This window comes from Numida meleagris, chromosome 3, assembly GCF_002078875.1.
Source record: "Numida meleagris isolate 19003 breed g44 Domestic line chromosome 3, NumMel1.0, whole genome shotgun sequence".
Lineage (NCBI taxonomy): Eukaryota > Metazoa > Chordata > Aves > Galliformes > Numididae > Numida > Numida meleagris.
Window position 1 is genome coordinate 51,653,679 of NC_034411.1, and position 17,801 is coordinate 51,671,479.

At 42.3% G+C, this 17,801-nt stretch overlaps 1 protein-coding gene across 2 annotated transcripts in view; it reads right to left on the reverse strand.

Annotated features, from left to right (window-relative positions):
* Positions 1-17,801, reverse strand: part of EZR (ezrin) — a 36,472-nt gene that overhangs the window by 14,617 nt on the left and 4,054 nt on the right. The window contains exon 2 of one of the 2 annotated variants that reach the window (XM_021392910.1): positions 5,018-5,101. In XM_021392910.1, the coding sequence (XP_021248585.1) occupies positions 5,018-5,101 (84 nt within the window). Of the gene's footprint in view, positions 1-5,017; positions 5,102-17,801 lie in introns of those variants that run through there. The other variant, XM_021392911.1, reaches the window with a different exon arrangement.

Sequence of the window (17,801 nt, forward strand, 5' to 3'; positions counted from 1 at the left end):
AATCTCCTCTTCCTCCCTCCCCACAAATGCCTGCTTTACCACAAAGCTACCAAGTTTTCTGAAGGCCAGATGTGCTTTTTAAGGGTCAGAATCAGGCTTTACTCAACCTAACAGAAATGCAGGCGTATGTTGAGTGTGGTGCTTCCTATTGCACAAAAAGAAGTGTTGCAACATTGTCAGAATGAAGAGTTGCACAAATCAAGCAGTTACCAGGTCACTGTCTCTGGACATCTCTTACGAAGAAAAGTACGCATTCTCTATAAATCAAGACAGTTGGAAAGCTTACAGAAGTTAGGACCCCTCAGCTTCTTCCCTAAACCGAAAGGCAAGGAAGGGAAAAATATTAAGCTAAGCTTCAGAATTTGGTGTCAAGTACCAAGAACAAAGACAAGAATCTTTTAGCCTGTATTCTGAGAAACAGGTTTGTAAACTTCCTCCACAGCAAAACAAGAAAAAAGATAAGAACCAAAGTACTTCTTATATTCCAGATAACAAGGCTGGAGGAAACAACAAAAATGCATGAAGCAGCGAATCTTAAGCCTGTCCATTCTACCAAAGTGGACAAAGAACCTCTCAAAACCAGGACTGAAGTGTAAGGCATATTCATTCAACAGAGCTAGGCAAGTTCACGTTTGTTTAATGAAGTCTTTCAACTCTTCAGTCTCCTGATGCTCTCTTGGTCAGATTACCTGTTTGAAAGGAATACTGCAGTTGCTTTAAGAAACTCTGTTAGCTGATGGGTCACAGGGCACTGCATGCTTGTGCTTGGCCCTGCAAGGCACTGGCTATGCCAGTTCACTCTCAGAAATTGCCAGTGGCACATTCTCCTCCATGGGAATTTCTTTCTCTTGTTAGCAGAAAGGCACAGGACAGCCTGGACCACCCAAGGAGACGTCCTCGAGCCAGCTTCAAAGACCACTACATGGGTTCTCAGAACACCTCAGATACAGGTATGGCTTGAGTGGAGCTGCACTCAATATTCAGTGGTTTTCATTATTTTCCCTTTCCTTTACAAGGGAGTTTTGACTCTTCTGAATCATACATTTGAGGTAGAAAAGTCAGTAAAGCACAAGGGCAGTGCCTGAGTAATTTTCCTAGTTGATAGCCAGACGAAGAAATCACACCGTGGTTTTTAAAAATAGCCTGCTTCTTCAGCAGTCTTTTTCTCCCACAGTGGTTCTGCAGCTCAAGTTGGGCCACTCCCCATTCCTGTGTAAACCTGTTGGCTCCATAGGCTTTATCTGAGTGCAAACTCCATCCAAGTTAAGGGCCCAGTAAAAAAAGAAGGGCTGCCAGAAAAGTTGAAGTGAAACATAGTCTTCATCTGCCCAAGTTTGCGCTGCAGTTCTACCTAAGTTCCCTCCTGATGCATATAAGTGCACCCCGACAAGGTATAAGCTATTGAAAACTTTCCAATCATAGGTTTTAAACCCAAGATACAGGAGGTAAGGACCAAATCTTCAGGAAGTGATTTCCCATCCCTACAGCACATCAAGCACTGCAACAAGAGCAACCTTCAGCGGTTCAGAACAACTTAGTAGCCTACAGGTATCTTGGGTCTGAAGGATCCTGCCTTCTCAGGAGTTCTTGCTTCTCAGTGGGAGGTCAAGAAAGTAGTTTCTCTTCTGCCAGAGATGACCCTGACACTTAACAGATATGAACGAAATATTGTCATCAGAAGCACAGGGCATATTTATACTTTCTGGTCTAAGCCACTGCTTTTGAAAACATAGCTTTTAGTCATTTGTATTGTTGTGTCCTTAGAGATGAAACCTGAGTTTTCTGTTTTGGTTTAACCAAAAAGTAAAGGAAGGGGGTTGGGGGAGTAACACAAGGGTAATCTGCAGGGAACAGGAGGTCAAACACTACATGCTACTTCCAAAAATATGTAGGTGTTTCAGATATACTTCACCGAATTGCCAATTAATATTTGAAATCTATCTCACAGTAGTGAAAATCAAAAGGAATTAAACGTGGAACTAGTGCTAAACACACATTTGTAGTACTGTGTACTGCAGAGTTCTTCAGTGATTATAATTTGGTTTCCTCCATGAAATAAATTTCTATTTCATAGAATCATCATAGAATGGTTTGGGTTGGAAGGGACCTTTAAGATCATCCAGTTCCAACCCCCCTGCTATAGGCAGGGACACCGCCCTCGAGACGAGATTGCTCAAAGCCCCATCCAGCCTGGCCTTGAACACCTCCAGGGCGGGGGCATCCACAACCTCGCTGTGCAATCTGTATCACTGTCTCACCACCCTCACAGTAAAGAATTTCTTCATAGTATCTAGTTTAAATCTACCCTCTTCCAATTTAAAACCATCTCCCCTCATCTTGATGATGCATGCCCTTATAAAGTCTCTCTCCTGCTTTCCTGTAGGCCCCCTTCAGGTACTGGAAGGCCGCTATAATGTCCACCCACAGCCTTCTCTTCTCCAGGCTGAAGAGCCCCAAATCTCTCAGCCTGTCCTCATAGGGGAGGTGCTCCAGCCCTCTGGTCATCTTCGTGGCCCTCCTCTAGACTCACTGCAACAGTTCCATGTCCTTCTTCGTTGGGGGCCCCAGAACTGGATGCATACTCCAGGGGGGGGGGTCTCATTAGAGCAGTGTAGAGGGGCAGAATAACCTCCTTCGACCTGCTGGTCACGTTTCTCTTTATGCAACCCAAGATACAGTTGGCCCTCTGGGCTGCAAGCACACACTGCCGGCTCATGTTGAGTCTTTTCATCAACCGATACCTCAAATCCTTCTCCTCAGGGCTGCTCTCCACTCAACCCTTATCTGTGCTTGGGATTGCCCCAACCCAGGTGCAGGACCTTGCACTTGGCCTTATTGAACTTCGTGAGGTTGGCATGGGCCCACATCTCAAGCTTGCCCATGTCTGTCTGGATAGCATCTCTTCCCTCTAGCATGTCAACTGCAGCACTCAGCTTGGCGTCATCTGCAAACTAGCTGAGGGCACATTCAATCCCACTGTCCATACTGCCTACAGAGATGTTAAATAACACCAGTTCCAGCATCAATCCCTGAGGAACACCACTCATCACCGGTCTCCACTTGGACATGGAGCCACTGACCACAACTCTCTGAGTGCAACCATCCAGCTGATTACTTAACCAGTGAACGTTCCATCCACCAAATCCATTTTTCTCCAGTTTGACAACCAGGATGTCATGAGGGACGGTGTCAAATGCTTTGCACAAGTTCAGGTAGATGACATCAGTTGCTCTTCCTCTACCCACTGATGCTGTAAATCCATCATAAAAGGCCACCAAGTTTGTCAGGCATGACTTGCCTTTGGTGAAGCCATGTTGGTTATCATCAATCACCTCATCTGTATTTTCCATGTGCCTTAATTGGGCCTTCAGGAGGATCTACTCCATGATCTTGCCAGGCAGAGAGATTATGTTTCCCCTTTTCCAGTCAGTGGGAACTTCACCAGACTGCCATGACCTTTCAAATGATGAATAGCCGCTTGGCAGCCAATTCCTTCAGAACCTGTGGATGGATCTCGTTGGATCCCATGGACTTACGCACCTTCAGGTTCTTTAGACAGTCTTGAACCTGATCTTCTCTTACAGCAGGCAAATCTTCCTTCTCCCAGCTCGTACCTTTGCTTTCTGCAACCTGGGCTTGTTTGAAATTTGTTTGAAAAGTACTTCTCACTGGAATCTGCATCACTGCCATAAAGCCTAGTAAGTCCTAGTTAACTCACTGAAGTGAGAAACTGTACCAAGAAGAAAGCTCAGAATGAACAAACATTGTTTCGCCAGTTTCACCTACTTGAGTTAAAGCACAACCACCCTTTGCTATCAAGACTAGCAGGGGACAAGGGGAAATGCAAAGGGATTGCTGTAGCACTTCATAAATTCATGGAACTGAAGTCTATGTAGATCAATACTTAGTTTTCAGAGTTTCAGCAGAAATATCTAGAAGTAAGTTCTTTTTACTATTTTTTTAATTTTTCAACAGAAAAATCAACTTCTGGAATTAAAACTAAGGTCTTAAATCAGTTTTATAAAGGCAAGCTACTTAAGACTAATCACGTTCCACAAAGTGCTCTTTGTTCAGTTTAATTGTCATTACCTGACCTTTGTAGATCCGTCTCCAAACAGATCTGTATACTGTTAATGCAATTGCAGGAAGAGCAACAGTAAGAGAAAGTGTTCCTCAGGGATTGATGCTGGAACTGGTGTTATTTAACATCTCTGTAGGCAGTATGGACAGTGGGATTGAATGCGCCCTCAGCTAGTTTGCAGATGACACCAAGCTGAGTGCTGCAGTTGACATGCTAGAGGGAAGAGATGCTATCCAGACAGACCAAATTCCAAGTCCCCTGGAGAACTTGTGTACTCCACTTCTTTAGGAATCTCTGGAGGCAGGCTGGGCAAGTCTCTACCCTGTCCTGTTGCACAGGGGCTTCATACAAAGCATGATATGCTGTAGCTTCTGCATGGGGGACAAACCCTTCTGGTTTTCTAGTAGTCTGGAAAACTCAAACACCTGTGGCAAGTTCTCAACTCCAACTCAGCTTCTGGATGAACGCATCTACACCTACATTCATTAACCATCTGAAGATCTCATTCTGAAAGGTTTTATGCACAGGGGGGCAACATTTCTATTTCAGAATTTAAGAAATGAACAAAAGTTAAGCTACATTTCAAAGCATAAGTGGTTAAGTGTTTTGTGGGGTGTTTTTTTTTTTGTTTTGTTTTGTTTTTTTTTTAAACACACTTACCTGTGTTGTCTAGACATTCTAGATTCCTTGTAATACATCATCATTCAACACTGCTAGGAAGTCAGGTTTCACTAGAATGTAACATACCTGCAGGTATTTTTGCTTATTTCTTTCACTGTGATGGAATTGAGAGAACTTAAGGGCCCTTAGATTAAGAGGCAGAGAAAAGAAAGGTAGGCAGGTCTGGAATTCAGTCTTAAGAAATCAGCAGTCTTAAATGTACTCTAAGCTTAAGCAACAAGATAGTATGGTTGCCCATACCAACCCCGCACTGACCTGGTCAAACAGCTGTTTGCCTGTAGTGTTTGGCTGGATGGCAAACTCCAGCTCTGCATCCACAGTAACAACACGAACATTGATCTACGGAGAAAAACAAAAAGCATTGTTTAAGATACACTGAAAGCTATTACTCAGTGTAAATACAGTACTATGCATACAATACAGTCTTCATTCTTTGATACACCAACATAACCCTTGTATTCTACACATTTAAGCCCCAGTTATGCTTTTGTTATCAGACCAAACTTAACTGGAACACTGACTTTGTTGTCTTATCTAGATTGTTCTGCAGGTTTTCCTAGTCAACACAGAATTGGATTTGGCTACTGATTAAATGAGGGAGCAATTTAGAGTTGCCAATCTCTAGGCTTAAAACCCCTTAGAATAAGGGTTTCCGCAAAGCATTCAACATAGCTGCCTACAGGCCATCTCTTTGATTACAAAAAGCCCTAATGACCAAATTGAATTTAAGACTTATAATTAAACTTCCATTTATATTAGAGCTGGACTTAATCTGAGATTTTAAAGGCAAAAGGCTTCAGATTACTCTTATGAAGCAAAAAGCAGTAACCTGGTAAACATTCATTCTTCATCTCATAAAAATCTACTCAGCACAATAACAGCAGATACTAACTGATAATATAGGGCAAGAGTTCATTAACAGCTAAAGTGCTAGGGAAGAAACACTTTAACCAGATTTGTTGCAATAACAGGAGAGCAAGACAGAGGTTAGCATTGTATGCGGAAGACAAGTGTTTAACCAATGACTAGAAAAAGTCTGTTAGCATTTAATCAGGATACAAAGCAACAACCAAGCTTGCAGGGAACAGTTTAAGGAGCAGCAAGATAATGGCAAACCAAGAAAGGATTATCTCCAGCTCTTCCACTACAGGAGACTATGCCACTTGCAATAATATACCACATTTCAGAAGGAAGGAAGCAAAACAGCCACAAAACAAAACAAACTGATAAAAACCCAAACTCAGACAATCAAGTAAGATTTGTAGCTTGGATTTTAAAAAGAAGAGAATCATAGAATGGTTTGGGTTGGAAGGGACCTTTAAGATCATCTAGTTCCAACCCCCTGCTCTGGGCAGGGACACCTCACACTAGACCAGGTTGCTCAAAGCCCCATCCAGCCTGGCCTTGAATGCTTCCAGGGAGCCTGGAAGCACAGCCAGGCTATCTGGGCATCCTGTTCCAGTGTCTCACCACCCTCACAGTAAAGAATTTCTTCCTAATAACCAGTTTAAATCTACCCTCTTTCAGCTTAAAGCCATTTCCCCTTCTTCTGTTGCTACATGCCCTTATAAAAAGTCCTCCTCAGCTTTCCCGTAGGCCCCAGACAACGTGCAAATTACAGAGAGCATTTTATAAATGCCATGTTACAGTCAGCGAGAGCTAACAGACCCAGAAAGCCTGCTACAGCTGCAGCACTGGCACCTAGTGCAGGGGCACATGTGTGAAGGAACAACAGGAAGCAGCGGAATAGGAACTGAATCACTCACTACAAAAACTGGACACCACAGCAGTCTCTAGCCATTTAATTATATACATTTAAACTCTAGGGCAAATGTCAAGTAAAAGGTTGTGTTACAACTAACTGTAGCACTTGGGATCACAGGATAATGCTTAAGGCTTTCTTCCTGCAGCTGAACAACCAAAAGTTTCTCAAACAGGGTAACAACGTGAGATAGCAAATTCTCAAGAACAGCAAGACTGCAATTTGAAGCTGCGACCTTAAAAAGCTCCTGCTGCTTAATCCCTCTCAGCAATAAATCCCTAATCATATTCTAATCCCTTTTTACCCCCTCCTCGGGAAAACATATGCTCATAATCTGCTGTTTTGCATTGTGCAAATTATTTGCACTTCTGGCTGAAGCGTCACAGCAGGCGTAAAATGAGTATCACTTTACAAGTCAAAGACATTTAAAGGATGTGCTTCTCAATCCAGAAAAGGTGCAGGATGTTGGCCAAGCACTGAATTCCCGTCAGTATCAGGATACTCATCTTTATCTCCTTAGTGGTTATCTGCTAATTGAAAACAAGCAAAACCCATGAAACTTAATGCTTTAGCATTAAGACTAAAAATTGAAGTCCCCTGCTTTCCACTTCAACTGTTGGCCATAAGCACAGAGGAACGCGACTGCTTGGTTATCTAAGAACTCCCAAAGACATTTGGGGCGGTGGTAAAGGTTGATTTCTGTGTTCTCAGAAGGGCTCAGTGACCAGCAGGATAGAGAGGAATTCCCTGGTGTGTTCTCTGACAAGCCCCACACCACACGACAGGCAGACTAAGGAGAAGACTGCTAGCAGCTGTCATTTCCCTGAACAAACGACCGCTTGGCAAAGTCCTTTGAGTGTCCTTTCTGCCATATTACATCCTTGTGCTTCTCATCTCCAAAGCTTGATTTAAAGAATATAAAGGTTCTAGCAGTATTTTTAATTGACGTTCTACCACCACTTCACACAAGCTTTTAGCCACAGAAAAGCAGGTACCGAAGCAGGCGGTCAGAGCTTAATCCACGCAAAACCCTGGTTTAGGCAGTCTAGAAAAACTTCATTGTCTGTCAGGCTGAGAAGAGATCAACGTGGCATACAGTTCAGATCATAAGAAACTCCCTATGGCATCGAGATGGCTCAATCAAAGCCCAAGATGAAAAACAATAAAACAATTCAAGATACTGTTGCAGAGGAAAATAGGAAACACCTCTAATTCTTATTAGCAACAAAAAGAGCAAGAGGCAGTTAAGAAAACCTTCCCAAGTGAAATCCTGCTGACCTCACATAGGCAAAACATGTCATTTGTCAGACGCCAAATCCTGGCAGTATTCCAGGTCTAAAACTGAAGCCATAAGCAAATAGTCTAATTGTTTCACCACAGTGGGAGAGGGGCAGCAAAGAAAAACCCACGACTTGCACATGAAATAAGTTTTTGAAAGCATAGAATATGCTTAAAATCCTAGACAGAAAGATTCAGCTTCCTAATCCGTAGGCTCACGCTGTAAAAATTTGATTATACTTTCAACGCCCAAGGCTAACGTGCTTAAAATGAAAATAGGGCCTTAGAAACCTTGTTAGTGCGTACTAAGACACTGCAGAACACAAGGCTTTCATCTTCCTGTCTTAGGATCTACAAGATTGCTAACAAATTTGATCCACAGAGGAAAAAACACGCAGTTGCCAACACAATGCTATTTGCATTAAAAGGAAGAAGGCTCCGTGAATCATAAAGACAACAGAAACTGAAGAATTCATTCTACCGAACACTAATTCCACGAATTCAGATTGTTCAGGGTAGAACAATAACATTATCTACATTTCCAACTGGGACAGGAAAGTAGAAATAAAATAAAAGATTGAACTGAAGAGAATCTCAGAGTAGACTTTAAATCATCTTAACACTATGGAAAGTTCCTACACTAGAAGTTACACTGGTTAGGATAGGATCTTTCTTACATCAGTAGTGCCCTCAGGTTTTGCACTTATTCTTTATTTTCCTTAAGACAGTAACTCTTATAATGCTAACTCAAGAGATCAGCCCATGGCACGCTGCAGCCTTTCAGAGACTGTGCACCTGAAAATCAGATTCAGGAAAAGCTGTCTCTCAAGGAGGCAACGTGTTGCCAACCACGTAGTTAGTGGCAGCACCTTCTCTGTGTAAGACCTTAGACCTAGATAAAAACCCAAGGTGACACTGCCTCTTCAAACCTTCTCTCTTAAATGAACAGTTCCCAAGCGCGTTGGGCACTGTATGCACAGGTAGCTTTTTGTCCCACTCATGGGCATGTTGGCCCAGAATCTGTCTCTGGTTGCAGCCAATGTGCTGTCTTTGGAGTCAAGCATCCACCTCCTGATAGTTAACTGCTCTACTCTACAACATCCTACACTGACGGTAAAAAGAAAGGTGGAATGGGGAAGAAGGAAAAAACAACAAGAAAAACACACACCCCATACACAGAAAGCTGTTGTGGATATTTTACATACCTATGCATGAAGGAAACCCGATCGCCCTTACATTCAGCTGAACATTTTATTACACAACCAACAATGACATTTTGCAAGTTATTTAAAATGCCATACAATTTATTTCCATAAGATAAAGGGCAGTAAATACCAACCTTTACACACATATGTAAGAGAAACCAGCACTTTACGTGGTCCATATTATCATTATGCAGCTTTAAATGCCTCTGATAATGGCCAGGAATGTTTTCTTCCTCTTTTCAAAGAGGGATAAAGACCAGAGTCTCCTAAATAGTAGGTTTGCAGGTGCAAATGCTAGTGAAGCATCTTTCCGAGTGGTGCAAATGAGCGCTATCATAATGGAAAGACACAAACAGGAATGCCTTCTTTCTTCAGTCACCAAGTCTGGGAATCCCAAGTAAGTAGCTGCTACACATAAGCATACCAACCACGTACCAGAGGGGACAAGGGTTTGTTGAAGTGCTGCAACTGCACAGCTCTTACTGTGAAAAATGCGTATACAGCCCTGTAAAAGTGTCTTGTACGTACTCAGACTACCTGTATAGCACACGGATGTGCCTGTGCTGAAGGAACATAGCAGTCTCAGCCAAGAGCTGAAAGAAACAGTATTAAGAATCACAAGTCAGCCCGACTAGCATTCTTGCTTCTGGTCCGTATGCTATTTCTGCTTCTCCACCACACAAACAACTACTACTGTCTTTGCAATAAACGACAAGCTTTTTCCCCTGAATTGCAAAGCATCCGCATGGATGAAATAATTACATTTCAACCTTAGCAACCAGACCTGTTTATAGATACGTACAGTGATTGGGCAGCCGGTAATAGAAAAAGCCATTTCACACAGCAGCTTTAGGAAGGGCACTGAAACTGCTCTCTATTCCTCTGCCTTCAGTGTATTAGCGTTCATTGGAAACAGCCTCAACAACAAAGAGAGAACACTGTCAGCTCTGTTTGATGACAGCCATTGTGCTGCTAACCGATGGCGTAACTGTAAGCCCTGATGCTGGGAAATATTTGGGGAAAAAAAATTCAATTTTGTCCAGGGAAGAAACCCTTGAGGCTCCAAGTTCGGCTGCGCCCAGCACCTTCCTGTTGCCACATCTTCTTTAGGGACACGAATTCTGATCCTTTCAGGATCGGCCAAGGCAGTGAAAGGGGGACACGTGTGGTGGAGTAACAAAAGGTAGTTAAGAATGCTCACTTTTTGTGGAAGATGGAGCACAGAGGTCCACAAACAGCATCCAGTGGAAAACGGAAAGCGTTTAGGAGGACAGGGCTAGAATTCAAAGATCTTGCTAACTCTGAGACATGGTTACGTGTGTTACATGTGGAAAAGCGAGGACAGAAAAGAGGCAAGCAAGGGTGATGAACAAATTACAGGTTTGCAAACAACTGGATGTTTGCCCCAAACCAGCAGGACTGGAGACAAGGATACGGTCTGTTATAATCCCCAGAAAAAAAATCATCACATTTCCTGGTGTGATGCTATTACATAGTAGGAAAAAATTGCATTCTTGAGTGTATTGGTCACTGGAAGCATTACAGAAAGTGACTACTCTTTTCTGCTTGAATGATGACTTGCCAGCTGGAATTTTGTCATCCAAATTTGAATGCTTCTTTCGAAAGGGAACAAGTTAGTCAAGGAAAGTCAGCATTAAACTGCAGATCAGTTTTTCTCCTGAATTATGAAAAACTGGATTTGATTTGCTAGCACACCGCTGATCTCTTTTTAAATTTGAACTTTGTTTTCTTCCCACCTGAGGCATGAGGTGTTTGTAAAGAAGACAGCAACTTTCAAACCCAGAAGGAGGTGAACACACACACACACACACACACCCCACAACTAGAAAAAAATAAAAACAAAATATCCAACCCCAAATCCTCTTATTTTGCCAGTAGGGTAATAGGAAAAACAGTGAGTGGTAAAATATTGGGATATCATCCATCCACTTCCATGCAGCCTTCAGACAACACAGATTGAATACACCCCCCCCAATTACAGATTTTTATGATTTGGAGGATCTCCAGAGCAGGATGCTCAGAAAGCTGAAATTAGAAGGCAAGCTACACACCTGCAATTTCCTTTCTAGGGGAAGGAGAGAGAACCTGATTCATAAGAGAGCACAGAAGAACCGTACAGCACAACACAGAACAAGGCCTTCAGTATGACCCACATGCTCATCCCCTCCTTTTGTGCAGGAATCCTTTCCGCGCTACGTGCCCAACACCCAGTATTTCAGAGAGGGCAGCAGCAGCACATCAAAGTAGTCCTGAGCATTTTCTTCCACACTGCTGAGCACAGCTTGCTAACAAGAGAGAAAACGGCCTCATCAGCTCACAGAACACAACCGGGAGACTGCTTCATTGGCATCCACCTGACCAACACGGCAAGCTCACTGCACCAGCAGACCAGTTTCTCAGCATACCGTGTTAAATTGAGAAGACCTGAGTGCAAACAAAAGGATGTGTTCCCTTCAGGTCTCATTGTGTTAAACATTGCTTCCTCATGGCAAACAAATGGGAACATTAAGTCACGTTCCACAGGAATTCCTCTGAGTTTATGAAGCAGAGTCAGATACCACTGCATTTGCAACAGGTAAGATTAGAGTTGAATAGGCTGCTCTTTGTTTCTTTAAAACTTGCTCACCTTCCCATGACGGGAGGAAATACCACAGACGGTAAACAGACTGGTATATAACAGCCTAAAAAGCCAGCAGTTAGTTTCAGATTGTCCAGCATGGTCCCTTATCTATTAGTCAACTTCAATGCTTGTACAACCATAACTTTTTTTGTAATAATCTTCAATACTGATGGACCAATAACTACGCCATCAACAATTAAATGAAGTTGCTTACGTTTACTCAAGGCAATGGGAGTCCAGGTACTTGCAACTTTTGTGTAAGGTGAAAAACAAACAAACAAACAAACACCCCAAAACCACAAACTTATAACAACCTATGTGGCAGTTTTTCCTCGAGAGAAAAAGTAATTTGAAGGGAAGCCAAGAACAACATTGACATAAAATCTCAAAGCCAAAGACTCTTCTGGATCTCCTGCACAAGGAAAGGCTGAGAGATCTAGGACTCTTCAGTCTGGAGAAGGCTGAGAGGGGATCTCGTGGCTGTTTATAAATCTAAAGTGCACGAGTCACGTTGATGGGGATGGACTCTTCACTAGCGAGCAACAATAGAACAAGGGGCAACAGACACAAACTGGAACACAGGAAGTTCCATACTAACATGTGGAAGAACTTCTGTACTGTCAGAGTGATGGAGCACTGGAACAAATTGTCAAGAGAGAGGCTGTGGAGTCTCCTTCTGCAGAGATATTAAAGACCCATCTGGACGCCTACCTGTGCGACCCACTGTAGGGTACCTGCTTTAGCAGCAGAGCTGGACTCTATTTCTAGAGGTCCTTTCCAACCCCTACAACTTTGTGATTCTGTGATGAAGGCTGGGAGTTGTGCATTTGGGTAACAAAAATTGACTCAGATTTGGGGAGTCATCCAGAAATTCCAGTTTTAACAAAGCAGGCTGAAGTTTCAGAACAAACTCCTTTTTCCCCCCAGGCATACACAAAGCCAACCTATTAAGTTCGGTTTTGCACTATGGTCAGTTGGCTCTTGTTTGTGAGACAGCATGAAACCTAACGTACAATTAAACATGAAGATAATCCCAGAATGTGAATTCAAACTTATTTAGCCCAGATATGCAGAAGATGTACACTAAATTATATGACTATTTCAGTTTCCTTAACCAGAGCCTGATACCTTCTATGAGTATATAATAAAACTGCATAGCAGGCATTTGTGTGAAAAGCTGAGCAGCAGTCACTGCTGCATTTCACTTCTTTATCTAAGGTCAAGCAGTAACACCCTGCATGCCAGAAAATCATGAGCATTTCATGCAGGCGTGGGAAGCGTGCATAACCCTGTATCTTTAACTGTCTTTGCTCCCAAGTGAGAAGACCTCAGCTGAAGACATCCAGCAATCTCCTCTGACCTTTGGTCAGCTCTGTTCAGGTAGCATGAGCTCCTCAGTGAAAGAGTAAAGCCAAGAGATTGCTCTTCCCAGAGAAATAAAAATAAAATAATTAGAAAAAAAAACCAAAACACAATGACAACTCTTTTCACCAGCCCAGAAGTTTCCCTCAACTCTTCCCTAACAAACGGTTTGCGGTTGGACTTGATGATCTTGAAGGTCCTTTCCAACCTGAGCAATTCTAAACTTCGTCACTGTCTCCAGTTAGGAAGAAATTTAAAAATTGAGACACGGTAGCTTTCTAAGCATTAAAATTCTTTTTCTTTTTTACTAATCTAAAATTACTTAGGGGGCATCCCTAGGTTCTGACAAAACATAAAGCAACGTAGTTTAAGTTTGACCCCTTAACTCATCTTTCTGTTATAGAGTTCAGAGGTTTTTCTTGTAAAACACTTGATCTTCCTTTCTCTGCTGGCTCCAGATAGGTTACTCTCAACACAGACCAAGTTAGGAAGTAGTAGGAGGGTTCAAGCTGTTCTTTTGGAAAGAAAAAATAGTCTTTAAAGACTCCCTGACGCTGTACAATGGGAATATCTGTGTAAAAGCACAAAACACAGAACCAGTGACAGTAGACTTAGCACAGGACTGCTGTATGGATGAGCCAGCTGCCCTCAATGAACGTTAGGACAGATTTAAGAACACAGACTGCAGCAACAATTGGTCCTTTGTTCCTAAAGGATAAACACAGAGGGAAGCTGGAGGCCACTGGATCCAGCTCCTTCATACATAGTCTGTTTTGTCATTACAACCATTGCATCCAATTAAACATAAAGAAGGTGCAAGATTAAGACCTTACACATGAAGTTTACGGAAGACCTCACAACCAATCCTCAAATAAGCTTCATCTCACAAAGTCAGAGAGCTCAGAACAAACCAGATCATTCAGCTGGTCTTCCAGCACAAATATCAGCGTGAGGCCAAGTGTAGAGGTTGAAGCTCTCAAGTTTTATTCTAGTTTTATAGTTTTTAAAAGCAACATATCTAATACTGTCAGTCAACTACATAAAGTAATATGATCCTCCTGGAGTCCTCACAGAAGAAAAATACCTGAGTATCTCACAGTATGGATCTAGAACACAAACAGCATTACATATGCTTGGCATTTCATTTGGAAACAACAGGGGGGCAACAACTTACATAGCAGCTGAGCTTCATAGTATGAACTCACAACAAAGAGAAGCAGGGTCTGAAGGCATGAATCATCTAACAAAAAGCTACGCTAGCCTCAGCGCTTTCCATTAATCTAAGCACCAGTACTGGTGCCATTTACTCCAGTACTTACGCAAAGGCATAGGTTCTAGGAAATAGTTTGCACAAATACAAAAATATAATTCTGAAGAGTCAAAAATTCAGTGCTCACCTTGGGACTACATAACAACAGAACCTATCAGCTCAGCAATTTTTCCAACAGACCCAGTCTGAGCAGTATTAGCACAAGATACAACAATTCTGAAGTGGAAGAAGGCCACATCAGATTGGAGCAGAATGGGCTATGTGAACACAAAGAGAGGCTGTGGCTTACTCTCAGGATTATGCTGAGAATTTGCCACCAAGAACCAATGGTTGAAGAAATGTTTTCAACAACTGCACTCTTCCCAGATGTAGGCATCCCAGGAGGCAAGGCAGTATTTTGCATCAGACATGAACTAGATGAAGTTTGCACAGAAATTATTCCATGCAAGGATGAACTGAACTGGTAAGGATTTCAGTTTGGAAGAAAGTTAACCAAGGCTAGGACATCAGAGCATATAAAGTCATGGGTGACACGAGTAGAGCAGACAAGGACCAAGCATCCATTGCCTTTAACAACAGAATAAACGGGTCAGTTCTAAGCAAGAGAAAGTAATTCTTCAAACAGTGCTGTAGCAAGGAGTTTTGTAGATAACTTTTCAAATACTGTGAAGGTTATCTAGGACAGCCTCATTACAGCATACTCTGGATGCAGGAGTTCACACGTTTTCAAGGGGAGGCTGGACAAGTTCACAGAAACCCACTTAGTAACTCATTATATAGGAACTTCCAGCCTCCAATATCTCAGCAGCTCATAGGAAAGCAATGGTGCATATCTTTCAATGCTCTTCCTTAGGCACCAGCTTTTGGCCAACAGCAGAAGCACAGTATTTGGCTAGAGGGCCTTTCCCCTTGACCCGGCAAGGCCAGCCACATTCTTGAAGAGATCAAGGTGCAGGAAGAACATAAACTGCATTTACTTACGAAGAAATAGCAGTGTAACATGTCACACAAGTCTAGGTAATGACGTATGTTCATTCTGCATTCCAGTTATGAATTCATTTGTCAAAGAAGGATTTATTGATTTGATGCCCCGCTCTTCTGTTTTACCTGTTCTGTAATCAGGTCCTTTAATTTTATCTCACGGACTTCGAAGGAACACATCACGTGGCATTTGCAAAATTTATGAGCGGGATTATACGATGTGATCACCTGCGATAACTCGACAGCCTCATCTACATCCATTACACTGCAGTGCTTACACTTCCCAACAAGGTACTACAAACAGTATGCAACAGGTACTATTTGCTCCCAGATAAAGGTAGGTCATTGCAAATCCTGGAATGTCAGCTAATCACTAGCAGATTGCTCATGTGACATTATGGACTGTATAGGAAAAATTATTGGAAAGGCTAGCAAAATATTCCTTTCTGACCACTAAAACAGCTTGAGGACTTCTGAGATGAAACTGCACAGGTCCTTCGCTACTGAAGCAACAAGTACAGTAATTCACAAAGGGGATGAAAAAAAGTGTAACTCTGGAAACTTTGCCTGCAAGGCTGCATCTGTTTTTAAACAGGAAAGCTGTTTTCTCCCACTCTGAGTTCACTATGCACCAGTTACGGAAACCCACTTGCCAATTTACACGTTTTGACCATCAGGAACATTGTATAATCACCTATCTCTACAAAGATAAAAAAGTTAAGCCAGCTAAGCTTCCACAATTAGAGTGTATTCCATGTATGTTAAAGAATAGCTCCGACAAAGAACTCTGAAACCAAGATCCTACAGCAAAGTCTTGGAAGTCCTCTACTGGGCTAGTCGGGCAAAATTCAGGCACTCCAGTACAAGCATGAGATTCTTTAATCTCTATTTCTTCTCTTAGCAGGCAGCCTGTAGATCTGCTCCATGCACCTGTAGAATGCTGGTCTCTTGGCAGAACTGAGCAGCAGTGTTCAACTCAAGATTAATCAGCTGAATGTGCACACACTCACATCCCCAGAAGAGCCTCTCACACACATCCCTCATCAAGACTGAACTGCAGCAGTGAATCTGGACATTTCCATGAAGAAAAATCAAAACAGAAAGAGATGGTGGTAGTGATGTCTCTCAGCTTCATGCAATAGCTCGAGCACTTCCTCATGGAAGTGGAAGGGGGAAAATCAACTGCCACATGAGATAATCTTCTCATGGTAATTCCACACTCAAATCTCAAAACTAGCAAAGGTTACAGAAGTTGTATAACGACTCCCAGCACCTCTTCCATGGAACCTACACAACAGTTGCTACTCCTTACTCAGAGGAGAGAGTCTTGGATTTTAATTCTGACTCTGGATTTTTATTTTAATTGACAGCTGACGGTGTCAGATTCTCATCAATCCCAGCTGAGCACACACTACCCACTCTCTCTCGAAGTTGAAGGTAGGTAACTCATGAAGACACTATGATGAAGCAGAGGCTAGAAACAAAGTCTGGATCTGAACAAACAAGCAGAGTGGAGGCAGCATAGTTAGCTGTAACACCAAGCTAAGCCTTCTTTATAGACTCACATGCAACAATTGTTTCCTCTTCCTAGAAGGAAAAAACGCTGTGCATGGCTCAGTAAAAGCCTGAGACTTCAGTTGCTTCCGTGGAGAACTATTTCTCAGCTCGCAGACTAAGTATTACCTAATGCTGAAACCGGGTTTCAAAAACAACCACACGGCACAGCCAAGATATATTACTTAACAGTGCATAGCGTGGTTCAATGATCTTAGGCAGCACTGCCTTCCTTCAAGGTCAATTGAGCGATTATGGGATTTACAGTGCACATAAAGCTCTTTGGACACAGCGTGCCAAATGAGAACAACACTGATGCAGGAACCTTCAGTGGTCATCAAGACAAATTATTCCAAGAAGTCCTGACATATCACTGATTTTTTATTTATTTGTTTTTGTGAACAGAGGAAGATGTTCACACGGGCGGAAGTAGAACAGGAAGGCTTATCTCCACCCTCTACCCTTTAAGAAGGCTAAGAAATTCTTTAAGTAGTGACTAACGCTAACAGTTAACACTTGATTTCTCTACAGCACCTAGCAAGAACACACTGACCTCAGGAATGCTTATTCAGCTCACACAGTAATTTGGATTTGGGCACAATTGCGAGCTCATTCTCTTCTAACTTGAATCATTTGTGAATTACTCCCTACGTTTACTATTAATAGAATCCTTCAACTTCCTTTTGAAACCCCGAGTGAGACTTTGCACACTTGGTTGATATTAACTTCCTTCCATTTTACACCACAGTATGCACCCTTGGTAGCAAGTACACCAAATACTGTATCATCTGATGTATTGCAATTTGTGCTCACAAGGAAAAAAAAAAATCTTATTCCTGCATAAATCCATAGCTATCCAAAAGCTAAGAGTATGTTAATTACTTATGATTGCTAAAGGCTTTTTTTTTTATTTCAGTCTAGTTATAGAAATCTGCTGTGAAGAAACTAAAGATAAAACAATTATATGCAGTTAGAAGACACAGTTA